Source organism: Mixophyes fleayi, chromosome 11, assembly GCF_038048845.1.
Source record: "Mixophyes fleayi isolate aMixFle1 chromosome 11, aMixFle1.hap1, whole genome shotgun sequence".
NCBI classification, from domain to species: Eukaryota; Metazoa; Chordata; class Amphibia; order Anura; family Limnodynastidae; genus Mixophyes; species Mixophyes fleayi.
The window spans coordinates 29723408-29742196 of NC_134412.1; the positions used below are offsets into that span (position 1 = coordinate 29723408).

The following is an 18789-nucleotide window of genomic DNA, read 5'->3' on the forward strand; positions in this document are numbered from 1 at the left end:
ATCTTAGCTAGCTGATGAACCCCCCTGGTTATGAGTAGTGACATATTAAGACCATTTTAGACTGTCTGTAGCACCCTAGCAACAAGCCTTTCTCACATTGAAACGGACAAAGATAATGTATTATGTAGTCATTACTTATTCTTCATGAACATTGTGCAAAATGTTGGTATCATGTTGCCATACTTTTTTATTTATTTTTTTGAAGATGTTGTAAAGGACCACACACCTTGATGATATTTGTATAGTTTCAATTTGAAGTAAGTCATTATTTGTCATTCATATTTTGGTTACCTAGCAACATTCTGTACTATCCTTTTCACAAAAACATTCAAGTGACATTACTCGTCAGGCCTGATTTAGTGTCCATAGTGTTGCACCTGGATGATACTTACCGGGCTGGTGAATTTTAATCTCGACATCAAGATTATTAATAGGTATATACAGTAAGAAGGGCAGTAGTAAATATTTTATTCCAGAGAAGGTGGCAACCGTTAATGTCCACTTTATTTTTCTTTTACCTGGGAATACCGAAACATCTGAACACACGCTATTTCACTATGCTCTTTTTATAAATAGGAAAAATGGCCAGGTATCATACAATTTACATTTAATATAACATGTTGGAAATAACAGCATCAGGCTAAACTTGTTTGGCACATGGAATAGTTGGAATTTATGGAGAGACCATACTGCCTGCATATATCTGTCATCTTCATCTCTCTAACATGATCTAGCATCATGCACTGGTGACTATTATGGGAGAGCTGGAATATTGGGGAGGAAATGCAAGGTAATACAATTCTGTGAGATGTCTCATTAGTAAAAGAAATGCTGACTGTGTGTATGAGGAATAATATCTGCCGTAGTGATAAAATGAGGGATTTGGTTCTACTTATATTCATATTATTTGACTCAGAATAAGATAAGATCATATACATTGCTATTTTAGATCTGTATCTGTTTTAAATACCTAGGGGTATATTTACTAAACTGCGTGTTTGAAAAAGTGGAGATGTTGCCTATAGCAACCAATCAGATTCTAGCTGTCATTTTGCAGAATGTACTAAATAAATGATAATTAGAATCTGATTGGTTGCTATAGGCAACATCTCCACTTTTCCAAACCCGCAGTTTAGTAAATATACCCCCTAGTGTGTGAGAATGTAATACTGTCTTTAATGAGACTACTCCATCTTCAGAGAATGGTCTAATATTGCAAATAATGAAGATAACAGATAATACTGTATTGAAATTACACAATCTGGAATTTATCGAGATGCCTTTTTAAGGAAAATAAGTAATTAGTGTGCATGCTAACATAGACCCAATGGCAGTCATGTCCTTCATTTCTTACTACAAAATCCGTAAGTGCTTTCATAATTTATTGTTGTCTTGAAATGTGTGTGACACAAATATTTGACAGTAAAATACTGAAGTCTGTACAATCTGTTGCACCAGTGGCAAAGTGCTTGTGTTCATGCTTTGTGCTGCCTCGTGGTTTGAATGGAGACTTCATTTACAGTTGTTGGATATCCAAATGAGATGATAGTCTGATGTCTGCTAAAATAATAAAAAAAACTCCCAGAATTCTCCATATATACGAGCCATGGCTCAACAGTCTTTGATACAATCCAATGTAAATCTAGGTAACATGGAGTTTTTACATGGTCAGGGTGATAGTGGAAGCTTGTATTTCATTAGGAATCACCGCCCTCCTTTTCTTAACATGAAAGAAATGTCCCTCAAGATGCCAAAAGTCAACGCAGAAGAGTCCATACATCAAAAATAAAATCATGGCCACAATCCATTCACATATAGCAGCTTCAGATTTCATATTCTTCACAAAGAACGCAATCACTGTTAGATCTCGTTAAGGCATCATAATATGGATGATGTATTATAGTATTATGGAGTTACTAATCATTCACAGATATATATGTAGACTTCATATGTGAGAAGGCCTTTTTCAGTAGCCTATATTGAAGAACACAGCAGCAGTGGCATAGATAGATGCTTGTGGGACGCATTTTGCACAGTAATACTCTTGTGCAGATTGCATGGACCCCTTGGCACATAGATACTAACCTCTCCAGCTTTTCCCAACATTGTGATGCCTCTACTTCTGGCCGGATCCTCAAAATGACTGTGTGGATGACCTGAGACTGTGGAGAGTTGTGAACATTGCTGTTATCACAGAGATACTCATAGCATTATGACCATCAAGTTGAAGTGGAGGAGTCTACTGGGCATGTTCTCCAAACCAACAGAAATCAAGGTAGGGGGGGAGGGAGGTCTAGATATTGGTGGTCTACTGTGGAGCAGCAGAGGTTTCTCAAGTATATGTGGCACTACAACTATCAAGAAGCCTGTATCAAGCAGTGGTAGTCATAATTCTAATGGTATAAATTCAGACGGAAATAATACAGACATAAAAATCCCGGCAGGCTAAATGCCTGAATGTAAAATTCACCGACACTGATAAAATGTCGACATTGTGATTGCTGATTGGAGGACAATTGGACTAACAAACAGCATGGGGTCTCCCCAATTTTCCTCCAACCAAACCTAGGCTTAGCCAGCCGGGGCTGGTGACACGACAGTTGTTTTTCCCTCCAATTTTCCTTCTACCAGCACTGGACTGGCAGCACTAATGTTAATACGAGTGGGGGGCACGTTTTTTTTTTTTTAAACATTTATTTATTTATATCACTGTTTACCACCAATAATCACAATGTCGGTATTTTATCCGTGTTGGTGAATTTTACATACAGTCATTTAGCCTGTTGGGATTTTCATGTCTGTATTATTTCCGACTGTATTTCTACCATCATACCCAACCCATATCAAGAGTTGCGACTATGCCCCCTGTTCAGCTAGGACCACTCTTTCTACACCAGTGCCCAGCAGAGGGCCTTTTGGTGCCAACAATGGTTGATAGCTCAGGACAATAGCTTATTGTGTGTTATGTATCAAAGTTGCATACAACGTCAAATATCGTAATTTGCATCAGTGGCCATATAAACAAGTTTGGCTGGTTTAGAGATATTTTTTATAAGATTTTATCGGTTTACTGTTCCTCAAATGTTAAAATATTTTTTTTTAGGCCCGATCACGAAGTAAATAAAAGAGAAAAATCTTGTTATTTCTACATAAAGCAGTTGTTTTAATTTATGTTCTGGTACCTGGAATCTGGAGGCTTTGTAGTGACTTGGTTGTTAGGGGTGAAGCCTCTTTTCCTGGTTCAGTACTGAGCAGAGGCTCATTAGTAATTTCTCTTGGCTGTAGGGCTCTGTGAATCTCCTTGATGAAATTAAGCTGCGCCCAGTATAGATCTGGGCATTGTGTCTTAAGGAAAGAGGATGCCTAATTGGATTAGACATCTGTTAAACAGATATGTGTATTGCTGAGTAATTGTTATGTTACATTATTTACTTAGTTTTAGGTGTTCCTAGTGGGGAAACAATGGGTCATACCCCATGCCAATACAGCCCAATACCAGTTGATAGTACACTTCTCATTTCAGTATAGGCTCAACCCCATTGCCCAGATAATAGTACAATCAAGATCTCAATATACAATACCTACCCACACCAGCATAGAATAGAAACATTGTAACCCAGCATCTCTCAACCACTTCTTCTGCTGCTGATATTAGGTCCACTGGGTGCAGTTAGTCAGGAGCTACTAGCAATCTGGTTGCTTCTCACTAAGGGAACTCCAATAAGCTGCTATAGTTCTCTAGTAATCAATTATACGACAGGCTCCAAGTTAACTTTTGGCACCCAGCAGGCCTAGATCATTGTATTGGAGGATAAACAGTCTACAGGAATAGCGGCTAGATGGCTCGCGGCATCTACAGCTAGCTATGAGCTCTTTGCGATAGTCAAAATGCTGTCCTCATGACAGGTGCCTCTTCTACTTATGCCTTATAGGAAGGAGTTTTATGTCCATCCCTTTGAATGTCTGAAAACAAATACAGGCTCTAAACTCTGCAGAGACACAGCTCCGGTAAATGTTTCTACAAGGGCAGTGGCAACAATACCTCTGAGAAATGCCCTTGCACTGTGTTTTCTTGTATTTATATATTTAGCACCAGAAAAGTTCAATCCTATATATAACGTTTGGTTTTCTGCTTCCTTGATATTGTTAAGGATACTCATTAAAAGTAGTGTTGTGGTAGCAATACTGAGGATGAATCGAATTAATAACATCCAACAACCGCCGTGCCTTGGGTTCACCTTGTAGGTCAGCGCCGTTTGTATCCAGAAGTAGACGTTGCCAATGAAAAATGCCAGAAATGCTCCAACAAGGTGCGTTTCCAATTGGATTGATTGCTGTGTAAAAAAAAGTGTAATTATAAGAAATGTTAAATAATGTTATGCATACAGTGTAACATCACACCTCCTTACTTTGAAACTGAAACAGAAACATCATGATAGTTTTATGGATTTGTGCAGCTATTAGAGACAAGCAGGGCAGATATTTCACCTTCATGAAAAAATATATTCCCTATTTTTAAATATAGCCTAGTGAATTGTATTTAGCATTAAAAAAAATGTTTCAAAATAGTTTTTCGGATATCTATTTTAATTATATGCAATAGTTATGTGTAGGTCCAGTGTGCCACTAGATGAGTTGTACACAGCAGTCAAGTTGTGCTTGATGATATCTCTAATTTATTAACTCCATTAGCCTGCCGTTGGCTGAGTTAAGGGGAATATAGCGGGACAGTTATGATAACTGTTCTGTCGGTAAATGAGAGGAAAAGCTGGTGTTGCCCAAATAATCCAATCAGATGTGTGCCTTCATTCAGTAAATCGTATTATTATTATCAGTTATTTATATGGCAGTAAACAATTAGGAACAAGGGGCCTGATTCATTAAGGATCTTAACTTAAGAAACTACTTATTTAAGTCTCCTGGACAAAACCATGTTACAATGCAAGGGGTGCACATTAGTATTCTGTTTTTCACATAAGTTAAATACTGACTGTGTTTTCATGGAGCACACAAATACTTGATAGCTTATTTGTACACTGACATTTAAAGTTGATATTTGTGACCAGGATGCCACCAAAACTATCATCCACGCACTCATTATCTCCCGCCTCGACTACTGCAACCTCCTCCTTTTCTGGCTTCCCTCTCTCCCACCTTGCTGTATATATCACTTCATTACATTATTATATTGTGTTCAAGTAAGGTAATGCAATTTGCATATTTACTACTAACCATCCCTATGCAATTCTTAGGCGCAAGTATACACATTTGTACTTATGATGCAGAAATACTGTGAGAATCAATATACACACATAAGTATGCTTATCGTGGATTTTGACATGTACAGTACATTTGGGGGTAAATGTATCAAGCTGTGGTTTTGGATTTCCAGTGATATTCTCAGGCGAGTTTAAAATCGACGATTTATTAACCAGAGATTTGATGTAAGATCGCCAGAGATGTGTTTCTTTCAAAATCGTCATTTTCAAAATCGCTACAAATCGCGGCCCCGATCTATTACTGTTCTACCTATACAAATTGCCAAATGTATGAAGCTGCGATTTTGCAAACTCCCCAGAGTTTATATTCAACACGCTACACCACACTGCTTTCTACAGGCGAGATCGGGCCTGCAGGGCAATGTTAATATAACAGGAGGCACAATGAAAGTTTCAATAAACCATCTTCTTGTTGTAGAGGGGCAAAAATGATTATGAATTTTCTTATGGGGAACAATTTATTATAGGAATAAATTAGTGTACCCAATGTAATTATAGATTAAATGTAAGTGGGGTTTTTTTTGCATTTTTTTTATAACAGTGGCTTACTATTTCATTACCATTGGGGCAATGTTTATACTTTTATGATATGGCAACACTTTATATTTCCAGATGGGGGTCACCATTTAAAGAACAGACTTGTAACCCGACAAGTGCTCATGTGCATTCTGACACTTAGTTTGTGACTCCTGTTATATCATACTTACCAACTCCTGGAAACTTGTTTCCGGGAGAGGGGGCATGACTGGAGGGCGAGAGGGGGTGGGGTGAGGCCAATCGCGTCATTTTTGTCCCGCCCCCCCACGAAAACATAATTTCCATTGCGGGGGCGGGGCCAAAATGACGCGATTGACCTCGCCCCGCCCTCTCCCACCCTCCAAAATGGCGTGATTCACCGAGAATCGCATCAAATGACGCGATTCTCTGTGATATCCTGGATGCGGGAGAAATGCCAGTGGAGTCTCCCGGACTTTCCAGGAGAGTTGGCATGTATGTGTTATATTAACATTGACCAGGTAGCTTACACTACATGCTTTCATTTCTGTTCAATCTCAGGCAAGTGTCAGTTTCTGTTACATATGGCGATATTGCACTTCAAATCGGCGGTTATCTCTCGCGATTTTCGGCGATTTTAAATTGCTGAAAAAATTGCAGCTTGATACATTTACCCCTTGAAGTACAAACTGAGTGTGTACATAGGGCACATTTAAAAGGTCTTAAAAGTGACAGGAAATAGGTGATATGTTTGAGGTTTGATGGATTGCTATGGTATGCAGAATGGAAATAAAGTTCATGGGAGATGCGCGGGGGACCTGTATTTAATAAGATAGCATAAGAGAGTAGTGAAATAGTTATATGGATAAAGTGGTGTGATGCAGGGGAGATGATCAATGTTGCAAATCTAAAGAATAATCTCATGGAGGGATAATAAGAAAGAGATTTTAATGAACGGCAGGGGACCATTGCAAATAAACAAAAAGAAGCAGTGAGAAATAAAATCAGCAAGTTAATTTGTCCAGGTCTGTGAGATTGTTGCTTGTGATCCTAATATGTTATTGAATATGAATTTCCATTACCTAGAAAATAAATCACAAATATATCTCCCAGCATCCCTCGAGAATGACTCAAAAATCTAGCTTCTTATTTACAATAACAGGCCCATGTGAGCGAATCAGAGCAGAAAAGTAGAGTTAATACAGTGTACTAAGAAAGAGACAATTAGAATCTAATTGGTCGTTAAGGTCCTCACCTGCTTTTTACACAGTTACCTGTACAACAGTTTTCATAATTGTCCCTCAATGTGAGCTGACTCGTTGATAGTGTTTGCAATTGCAAATGTATTAGAAGTTAACAAAGTGGTGCCATAAAATCAGTGTGGCCATCTAGTGGCCAAATTGGACACTGAAATTGTTCCTCGAATCTTGGACTTCGCAGCAGGACCAACCAATGTGTGGTCAGCATTATTATCATCATCATTATATAGCACCAGTAATTCCGCAGTACTGTACAGAGTTCTCACTCATATCAGTCCCTCCCCGTTGGAACTTACAAGCTAAATTCCCTAACATACACAGAGAGAGGGAGAGAGCGAGAGTAAGGTCAATTTAATAGCAGCCAATTAACCTACTAGTATGTTTTTGAAGTGTGGGAGGAAACTGGAGCACCCAGAGGAAACCCACGTAAACAATGGGAGAACATACAAACTCCACACAGATAAGACCATGGTTGGGAATTGAACTCATGACCTAGCACTGTGAGGCAGAAGTGCTAATCACTGAGCCACCATACTGGTGTAGTCTTATTAGACTTCATTGTAGCAATGCAGTGAGGAGGAAGACAGTATGTTCCATCTGTACTCTTTTTTTGTCAAAATAAGCTCAAGACAGTTTGATGTGGTATACACTATTTGTATCATGTCACGTGACTTCATGCAGCTTAACAGGGATCGATGGCTATTATTTAAAAGATGCTCTGCAACTATCAAAATATTAATTTCCAAATATCTGTGGCTATTGTTCACTTAAACATTTCCAGAATCAAGTGCAAAAATTACATATAGGCCCACTTTAAGACAAGACAAATTAGTATACAACTAAAAGGACATCGCTGTGTGGCTTATTGTATCAAAAACATGTTTCATTGCAATATACATTACAAACCAGCATATAGCAATAAAGCACATTTCAGAGCAGTATATGGACTTCTTAATATATAATAGTACAAATAAATCACAATTGTTAACCACTAGTTCAGACAGGCCCATCAACCGTGGTTATAAGACATACCTGAAAATTACCAACGATTGAAGTTCCCAAAGCACAAAGAAATCCCATCGCCAGCCCAGTGGAGTTTAGATGAGAGTGGCAGCCATAGTCCCTGATTTGTTGAAACCGTATGGCAGATATCCAGACCACTAAAAGATCACAAAAGAGCATGGTCAGATTTAGGCAACATACAGTAAATATCTTCAGCTGCTTATCTCCTCAGACACAGGGCATTATTTTAAAGCATTTAAAGAGTGTTCCTAAAGCCCACTAAATGTGCTTTGATGCTGACCATCCAAAAATTACCGTATTTCCCCATGTATAAAACGCACCCTTTTCCCAAAAATTTGGGGTCTAAAAACTGGGTGCGCCTTATACAGTGGTAGCGGGGATTCAGGGGGGGGGGGGGGGCAATTGCAGGTGCTTGCTGCCGGCGGCTGCACACTATGTGCAGGTCCGTTCCGCAGAGACAGGCATGGAGAGTGTGCTGGCCGGCTGCTCTGATTGTGTTTAAAACCCCTACAATCTCAACACACTCTTATACAGTGGCAGCAAGGGAACCCAGGGGAAGTGGGGCAGCGAAACAGTGGCAGCGGGAGGATCCAGGGGGAGGGGGGCAGCGGTACAGTAGAAGCGGGGGGGAACCAGGGGGACGGGGACAGCGGTACAGTGGCAACGGGGGTAGATTGCAGGGGCTTACTGCCAGCCAGCACACTCTCCCTGCCTGTCTCTGCCGAACGGACTTGCACATAGTGTGCAGCTGCCGGCAGCAAGCCCCTGCAATCTCCGCACACTTTTTGACAGCTACCGTAATATTTTTTTTTTTCAAATTTCAGGGCCAAAATTAAGGTGCGCCTTATACATGGGAGAGCCTTATACATGGGGAAATACGGTAATATAAGCTATCAGAAAGTGTGTCTGTACTTCACCTTTAAGTGTTTACTACATTTTGTGAATGTTTTGACTTAGCCTACAGCGTTCAGAAGCATTACCTCTTGCTGAAAATACAATGGAGTTCTAAAAGAAGCTTTGACACCGGTTAATGAAAATAATTTGAATGCTCTGTCAATGCCCATGTGTGTGAGGTATTTCTGTAAATCTTCCTGAGTAAAGACCTATCTCTTCATCAGAGTAGGTGAGGAAACCAAAAGAACTGGAGGGAGCCCCAGCAAACACGGGCAGAACTTACAAACACTACACAGCTAGGGTCCTGGATAGAATCAAGCCTATGACCTCAGTGCTGCGAGGCAGCACATCTAACCACTGTGCAAATTATTTTACTTTTCTAACTTATTTTTCTGCTGTCTCCTTTATCGGTGGCTATAATATTTAAATGAGGTTTTATTCATTGCTTATGTAAAGGAAGTTATTTTAACAAAAACCTTCTCAGTGTCTGTATTCCTAAGTCTTTTAAGCTTTTGGAGCTCATAGGCACACAATCTTTGGCAAACTAATCACCATCCTACCCACACCTTGCCTTTCCGGTCATAGATTAAGATATATTGGCCCTAACCTGCTTCAAATCATTCCATTTTCAGACTTAACAATACAATAATAAAGTTAACATTTTTCTTATTTCTTAAGTTCTGTGTTCTTTTTTAATCAAAGAAAATAATATTGCACTGTGCAACCAAAAAGCCAACTCTCAAGCCTTTGCCTAGGCATAGATCTGCTGTGCCTTATGCTAAATTCAACATTGGTTAAATGCATCATAGCAATGTCTCTCAGCTTCCTTGTCAACACTGTAATAACAGTGGCAAGGATTCTTCTGTGCAAATGTTTTAATCATACTTGATTTAGGATGCTTCCAAGTGTAACGGGGCAGATGGTTGGCACCCCAAAAGTAGTGTAAGGAAGGATTCTACAGGCCCGGTGGTATGGAAGATAGGCAAAGGTCCACCCCAGTAGTGTTGGAATAAAACAAGGAACACAGGGCAAAAACTCCATAAACTCATGGGTTTATTCTCTTTGCTTGTGGCATAAGGCTTTACCACAGTAGCAGATAAGTAGCAGTAGTGCAGAAAAGTAATAGCACTATACCATCAACATGCAATGTTATTCAACATGTCACAAAATAGTTAACATTTTAGAAATTTTGGTTCAACAATATGCAAACATAAATCACTGCAATATGCAACACATAGATCACTGAATAAATGTATCCCACTTTAAACTTAGGCACTGTGTTTCAGTGAAATGGATTTCACTGGATAGATACTTTAGGAGACAACCTGTTGCTACAAGTTAATTAGACCATTACACTAAATTCTGCGGCAGCAGATAATATAGACCAATCAATCACAATACTTTTAGTGCAATTATACAGACTATACTTATCACACAAAAATCAGTAGAGATGCAACAAGGAGTAATCCAGGTGGTTCAGATTAGATGTTTTTTAGTTCACTTTATGATATGCAGAACCCAATGGGGTAAATTATAATCCACAGGTTTAAGCGAAGTTTCAGCTGACACTGTAATGGAATAAATTATGGTACAAATATATGTTGGATAAAACAATGTTGATGTATAAAATCTGTATGGTCAAATGATTTCTTTCTGTATTCTGTGAAATGGTTAAAATCTTTTTTGTATGTTATACCCCACAATAGGGCATCTATTCATAGGATGTTAAAATGGTCAGCAGCTGTCAAGCTATATAGAGAGTAGAGTGTAAGAGGTCACAAATGCCCTTTGACCTGCTTAGGCATAGAAATCTATGTACTATAATGAGGTTGTGGAGAATATATATATATAACCAACTTTGTCCTTATGAGGTATATTCTTTAGTATGTGAAGTGATTAGTGACGTATGTAAGAGGAATGGTGTTACTTCTATATAACCTGTGTCTACATAGAGAATATTGCTTGTTTCATGATGAATACAGGCAATTGCATATGCAATTTGTAAGAATAAAGATAACCTTTGCTTTTTCAAATACTTATATTTTTTTTAATCATTTATGTGTTATCAACACATGAAGCTTATTTACTTGTAAAAGGTGAAATCAGTAATTAAGTTGATGCATTTGTGACTCCTGAGCTCCGTAAACAGCAACTCTGCACACTAAACAATTTGCAGTGTAAAGGACGGTGTCGCTTAGCAATTCGTCTAATGGGCTAAGCAACTCTCTCCCAGCAACTGTAGGGTTAAACAACTTGCAATTCTCTCATCAGCATCCATTTTAGGAAATTTCAGTCAGCTTGCAGAAAACTTTAAATACAGCAGATTTGGCTGGAACAAACTCTTCCTTTAGCCAGTGCTATAACACCTCTCAATAGCAACATTACAGTCTTGGTCAGAGGTTTTAATAATACAGTTTGATGTCTCACTTAAATAACTTGAACATAGCAAAGCAAAACAAACTTATCTGTCTTCATATGAGTCCTACTGACATCTCATGGGCAGTGGCAAGTTAGGTCTTTTCCTATACTGCAAAGGTGCTTCTTTTTGTGCTAGCTGCAAACATCCTTCAGGACAACAATTCGGCCATAGCATTCAGTGGCTCTTGGTCGGAAGATCCTTCATTAGCTTAGTCAGCAGTTACACATCACTTCTTTCTCTAGCCAGTCCATTTTTGGCTCCCCCCCTTTCCCCCAAGAATCTCATGGAACCTTCTAGTTCATTCACTGCAATTTGCCCAACCCAAAATAGCAGATGCAATTTGCATTTAACTTCCCAGAGGCACTCTGGGGAACTGTAGCTTTCTGAATGATTAAATACAGTAATAAACTTGTGCTTTGCAGGGTATTACACAAGCATTCAACAGTAATCTTGTATTGAGTGAAGCAAAATGATCAGTATTTACTTTACAGAAAATGGAACAGGTTTGATAAGTTCTGCCACGGACATGGCCCTTAATACCTGCGGTTTTAATCTGTTGTACTTTGTATGTCATGTACAGTTAGTCTTAGGGTTAGAACAGTTTCAGATATGTTCATGACTATTTGGTCTCTATTCAGCACTCCAACAAAGTAAAATCACTTTTTAACAAACTAAAACTACCAACGCATATGCAAATCTTACCTGCCAATTTTTGCCAAATTGGTAAAAATGTTGAAATGGCTGATGGGCACAACTCTCTTGATTCTGTTCAGCCCACCAACTTAAGGAATGAGTGTACCCAATTTGGCTATAACAATGTGTGCAACTTAGTGAGGCCAAATTACATACTGTTCCAGTCATTTCGCTATTCAGGCAAATGACCTGAGCTAAGTATTTTGCCACATACTGCATGCTGCTAAAGTTGACAATGCACATGGTAAATTGGTAAACAAAATAGACCGATTTAGGCCAAATTGTCCTGAAGCCACTGTATGTAGGGGTCTTCACTGACCACTAAGAATGGCGAACAAGAATTAAAATCCACCTGGATTTTAATTGTTCCCCTGCCGAAAATGTTGTCAGCATTTGAGCATTGTTGTCACAAGTATGGTCAATTTGTACACCGAACTAGAAAGTGGAAGATGAGGACAAATGTCCAGAATATAACATGTATGGGAAGCTAACCTCTAGAGTACTTTATGAAGAAAGAAAAAATATACCTCTGTAAGACTAGCAGATACAACTTTAACAAGTAGAAATCTTATTGGCACACTAAAGAACACATAATTCCAACTACTGTATACATCCGAATTAATGGACTTTGAAAAAGATGCAAGCCATTTAATTAAAATTTAAGCAAAGTATTTACTACATTGATTTAGGTCAAAGTCTATCAAAAGCAATAGTAACATATACACTTCTAACATATTGGATTACCATAACAAATGAAAACAAACCAACGACAAACATGTACCCATTGCTACATTAGCAGGCACCTCCTTCCTTTTAAAACTTTGAAAATTATTGGCGAATCTTCTCCCTCCTATTTGCATGTAATGCGACTGGCATTAGGGAGGCAGCAATGGAGAAGTTAGCACAGATATAAAATAAATAACCAATAAAGAAATTTAAAAAAATGAATAAATGAGAATTTCATTAATATACATTAGCATGTTATCAAAATGACTTACCTAACATTGCACCTATATTAAGCACTTGTCCAAATATACAGCTCTGGGGAGGGTATGATCCACATGTGCTGTCCAAAAAAAAGATGGCCTTACTTAGTCAATTCTTAACGGATGCAATTAATGGTTACACAAATAATTTCACATCTCATACCATAAATCTATTTCTTACATTTGCAGCAATAAGGTGATTGCAAACTTTAGCACAAATTCTATATAATGCTAATGTATATTGACATGACGCCTGCAGTGCATGGAATACCTTGTTGTTTCTGGGTATATTGGTACTAGGGACATTAATTCGTCTTTAAGGTTTGCTAGCACATCTATAGCTTTTTAAAAGAAAAAATGAGATAGCAAAATAATTGTATAATCTCTATTATATCTCTATATTTAATTTATAGCATATAGTATCGGAGAATATCCTTCTTTCTTCATCACAAACAGCAAAAGCCACGTTCAACAGCTTGAAGCCAATGGCTGTAAGACAAGAAGCTTAAAGAGCAAAGTATAGCATGAAAGTAACTCCACTTCAAACTAATAGTGGCACTACCGGGGATGCTCTCGTGTTTAAATACACCAATATCCTATTACCTAGGACACTGCAAGCCAATCGCTGAAGTCTTTGTATTCGACATTGACACAAAATGGAAATTCTTGCTTTGCGTATATTTGATGCTGACCATTTGCCTAGGCGAGTGTCAGATGTGTGTACACCTACAGTTGCAGGTGCAAGCTGCCTAATATCTACAGGTTGTTTTATGGGAAAATGGATTTATTGATTATAATTATGTAATTCACTCTGTGAATAAAAGAGAACAGATTTAATTGCATAATAATAAACACTAATTATAGTAAAGCAGCAAAACACATAAAAGCACAAGTTACATTCAACAATTAATTATATCACAGACCATGAAGTTTAAAGTACAAGTGTGTAGTAATCCACAGGAACCTACCAGTCATTTGCTGGTATCTTCTAACGTGCTCTAAATCAGTCAAATATAATTGCTGATTAGTTACTGTGAGTTACTTCTCATTTGTAGTTTATTGGTAAATATCCCTCAAAAGCACTGACGGTTATAGCAAACTGTTGGGAAGTTTTACAATTTGTTACTTCCTAAAATTATGAATAGAGAACTTCAGAACACTATACATAGATAATGGAGGTTTTAATATAGTCATTATATATCACAGCATCTATTCTCAATCAGTTCATTTGAACTATGTGCAACATAAAGACTTATATTCTTACCTGATATAAGGAAACACTTCTGTGATGTTGACTGAGCCATTGCTGACAGCCATTGCATATCTGTGAAAGAATAAGAGAGCAGGAAGGTTATGTGGTATATTGCCCAAAAACTATTCTTCACCCTGGGAGTAAAGCCAGGTATATGAACCATACGAATCCACATAGAAATTAGGTCCCTGTATTCTGAATGTAATGTTCTTCTATTTGTTGCAAATAAAAAAAATGAGCATGTTTTCTCCTAGACAAAACCATGTTACAATGCAAGGGGTGCAAATTAGTTTATTATTTTGCACATAAGTTAAATACTGGCTGTTTTTTCATGTAGCACACAAATACTTTATGGCTTTATTTGTACACTGAAATTTATAGTTGATCTAGGACATGCACTACCCCAACTATAAATCTGCCAACACATTTTAAATTGACCCCCCCCCCCCTCTTTAATGCAACATGGTTTTGCCAGGGGGCAAAGTTACTCATTTTTTTTGCTTTACTTTCCTTAATAAATCAGGCCCAAAGAGTGTTACTGTATATTCAGGAAGATACCAAGCAGAGAACCAGAGTCCCACGTACAGCATGTTTCTTTGCTTTTAGTAGTGCACTTTGCCTATTGGAGAAGACCTCAGTTGATATCAGGTAAAAAGGGAAGTACATACTTGCCAACTCTCCCGGAATGTCCGGGAGACTCTCGCATTTTGGGTGGGTCTCCCAGACTCCCGGGAGAGTGTGGCAATCTCCCGCATCTGCCCGAATTAGGGCCAAAATGCTGCGATTCTCCGAAAATCGCGGCATTTGGCCCCGCCCCCGCGTTTTGCGTCATTATGTCATGGGGCGGGGCCAAAATGACGCCATTTCGGAGCCCCACGCATGCCCACCTTCCACCGAGAGGCTCCCGGACACCAACTGAAAAAAGTTGGTAAGTATGGGGAAGTAGCGTTGATGTCCTGTGTTTACATACCAGTTGACAATGAAAGTTATATTGGGCCATCTGCTCTCCTCAGGCCGAGATGATTAACAATGCTCCCTAGGTGCATATCTACAATGGTATTACAGGTTGCAGGTCATGCTATAGTACTAGAAATTACTTTGTGATCTCGGTGTGTAGTCTGGCTATTTGCACTATTCATTATTCAGCTTATCACATAATGTGTGATTTCATCAATCTAAATCTATAAAAAAAAAAAAATCATTTTGTAGACGTCATCGTTTTAAATATGTTCCCATAAGAGAACAAAATTGCAAAACAACTTACACTATCCATATTCCAGCAGTGGCCCATATTGTCAGGACAACCGGCAGAAGAGCCCACAGCCACATAGCGTTAATAGTCAATCTGAAAACCATTAAGTGGGTACAGTTAATGATGTATCATCAAATAAACCTATCATTCTTTATTTACAAACAGCATACATGTTATATACACAGATCTGACATACGGGTAATAAAATATATAAATATGCATTATTAAATGTACAATAATGAAATAAATATAAAAAAGGATTACAGAAATGCATTATTTAGTTGGTGAGTTAATATCTTCACTTACATACATTATTAAGCTTAGTACAATTTTGGGATTATTGGCTAGAATTAACCCATTAGAATATTTTTAAAACTTATAGATAGGGCCTGATTAGCCGATAGGCTGACTAGGCTGCAGCTTAGGGCGTGAGGTTTTGGGGGGGTACAAAATTATTATTATTATTATTATTATTATTATTATTAATTTTTACTTATAGGGCGCCACTAGATGTCCGTAGCGCCGTACAGGGACAAGCGAAATTACAATACGAGGAGAGACAGCACAGTACAGTAAACAATAAGCACAGTAACTCTGTGAGCTCAAAGCACAGCTAGGGGCAGGGGAGGGGAGAGGGGAAGGTCCACATACGACGGAGCCCAAGAGGGAGGGCACGGATGACAGGGAGACCCCCAGAGGGGAGAGGAGCGAGCGAGAGGGGAAGGGGGGAAGAGGGTCCTCAAAGAGGAGGGCAAGGTAGCTGGAGAGCAGAGTTAACAGTGGTGAAGACAGGAGGAGAGGTGACCCTGGTCAAAGGAGCGTACAATCTAAGGGGTGGGGTAGACAGACAGAGAGACACGGGGGAGAGAGGGAGAGAAGGAGGAACGGAGGATAGGGGAAGGGGAATGAAGGGGAAGAGGCAGAAGAAAAGGTAGGAAGTTAAGTGAGAGACTGGAAGGCTTTAAGAAAAATGTGGGTTTTTAAAGCCCGTTTGAAACTGGACAGATTAGGGGAACTTCTGATGGAGGGAGGGAGCTTGTTCCAGTGGAGGGGGGCAGCGTGGGTGAAGCCTTGGATACGCGCGTGGGAGGAAGTGATCAGGGGGGAAGAGAGGCGATGGTCATTGGCAGATCGGAGAGGGCGGGATGGAGCATGAATAAAGAGGAGGGTGGAGATGTAGGGTGCAGTGGAGTTGGCAAGGGCCTTGTAAGTAAGAGTGAGGAGCTTGAAGAGGATTCTGAAAGGGAAGGGGAGCCAGTGAAGGGATTGGTAGAGGGGGGAGACAGACAAGGAGCGGCGAGAGAGGAGTTACAGGGAGTTGTTACAGGGAGAGGTATAAACTGAAATTTATTTTAAAATATAACAGAATAGTTGTTCTCCAAAATTTAAAAGAAGCATGAATAAAAATTGTAAGGTTTTAATCTTGACATATTCCCATGGTAAAGGATGAAGACCATAAGTTATCCTTAGATGGGCTCTTGAAGATAATTGAGTAGGAGAGACAAGGACGGTGACAGGCACAGGCATGACATCCCATTCCACATCTTCGCCCTCAGTAGCACTTATTCATGCCTGCATGTTCCACGATAAAGTACTGTTTTCTCAGAGATCATATTAGCGATACCCAACCATGAAACAACGGGTGGAAAAGTGCATTGCCGGGCCCCATTGCAAAGCTTGGGTAGGGGCATGGCGATGCAGCTGTAACATGCCAACGAAGGTGCCTCTTCTGAGCATGTGTGGCCAGGGCATGCAGCCACTGAGACAAGGGCCGTGTGGCAAGGCATGCAGCCACTGAGACAGGGGCCGTGTGGCTGGGGCATGCAGCCACTAAGACTGGGGCTATGTGACTAGTGCATGCAGCCACAGAGACTGGGGCCATGTGGCCGGGGCATGCAGCCACTGAGACTGGGGCCGTGTGACAAAGGCATGCAGCCACTGAGACTGGGGCCGTGTGACAGGGGCATGCAGCCACTGAGACAGGGGAGGTGTAACAGGGGCATGCAGCCACTGAGACTGGGGACGTGTGACAGGGTCATGCAGCCACTGACACTGGGGCCGTGTGACAGGGGCATGCAGCCACTGAGACAGGGGAGGTGTGACAGGGGCATGCAGCCACTGAGACTGGGGACGTGTGACACGGTCATGCAGCCACAGAGACTGGGGCCATGTGGCCGGGGCATGCAGCCACTGAGACTGGGGACGTGTGACACGGTCATGCAGCCACTGACACTGGGGCCGTGTGACAGGGGCATGCAGCCACTGAGACAGGGGAGGTGTGACAGGGGCATGCAGCCACTGAGACTGGAGCCATGTGACAGGGGCATGCAGCCACTGAGACTGGGGCCGTGTGACAGGGGCATGCAGCCACTGAGACAGGGGAGGTGTGACAGGGGCATGCAGCCACTGAGACTGGAGTAATGTGGTTGGGGCATGCAGCTATTCAGACTGGGGCCGTGTCGTGTGGCCACGGCATACAGCCACTGAGACTGGGGCCGTGTGGCAGGGGCATGCACCCACTCCGCTCCAAAAAGGACACTGATCTGCTCTTTTGAGAACAAAGTGGTAGCATCAGAGTTATGTGGGAGCCCTAGGTGCAGGAGGTCTCCCGGGTGGGTCTTGGAGGGGGCCACAGGAGAAACTGGTAAATCAGTCAATTATCTGTACTCAAAAACATTTATATGTGAATGTTTTCTCCATGTGAAATAAAAATCCAATTCAAAGCAACTGACAGGTGCACTATAATACAGTATCTAAGCAGGGAAAGGTAGAATACTGATATTGGGACTTGGTACGTGAGCTGTACTTATGTTGAACTTTAATGAAAAGAAAAGTAGTACCTCTCCTTTAATTCAGTCTGTTCTGTTCTGACCTTAAATGTCATTTTCAATGTAGTTGAATAAGTGTGAATATTTTAATATTGTGGTCATGGTCTACAATATTATGCTGTATTTCTGAGAAACAGTTCCACATCACACTCAGATGTTTAAAAGGTTAATTGGATCCCTAAACTTTGCACAGCTACATTATCTAATGAGTGGAATTCTGACATACTGAGCAAATTATTGCTAACACTCTGCCAGCTGCTTTTATCGGTGCACAGTCATCATTTCTATATCTCAGGTTGGCATACATCTAGAACTGCTGCCAGTTCTAGTCTCTCACAATTTCCTACATTTCCTGGTGATAATTTTAGAAAATATAAATGAATCAGACATTTGTGGGCTATTAAGTATC

The 18789-nt window shown here is 40.1% G+C and overlaps 1 protein-coding gene across 1 annotated transcript in view; it reads right to left on the reverse strand.

Moving 5' to 3' along the window:
• Nucleotides 1-1101: 1101 nt before the first annotated feature.
• TMEM150B (transmembrane protein 150B) overlaps nucleotides 1102-18789 on the reverse strand; it is a 36645-nt gene continuing 18957 nt past the window's right edge. The window contains exons 2-7 of the mRNA XM_075191339.1: nucleotides 15565-15645; nucleotides 14313-14372; nucleotides 13061-13128; nucleotides 8066-8193; nucleotides 4157-4334; nucleotides 1102-1857 (exon numbers count right to left, since the gene is read on the reverse strand). Of these exons, the coding sequence (XP_075047440.1) occupies nucleotides 1661-1857; nucleotides 4157-4334; nucleotides 8066-8193; nucleotides 13061-13128; nucleotides 14313-14372; nucleotides 15565-15629 (696 nt within the window). The 5' untranslated portion in view covers nucleotides 15630-15645 and the 3' untranslated portion in view covers nucleotides 1102-1660. The remainder of the gene's footprint in view (nucleotides 1858-4156; nucleotides 4335-8065; nucleotides 8194-13060; nucleotides 13129-14312; nucleotides 14373-15564; nucleotides 15646-18789) is intronic.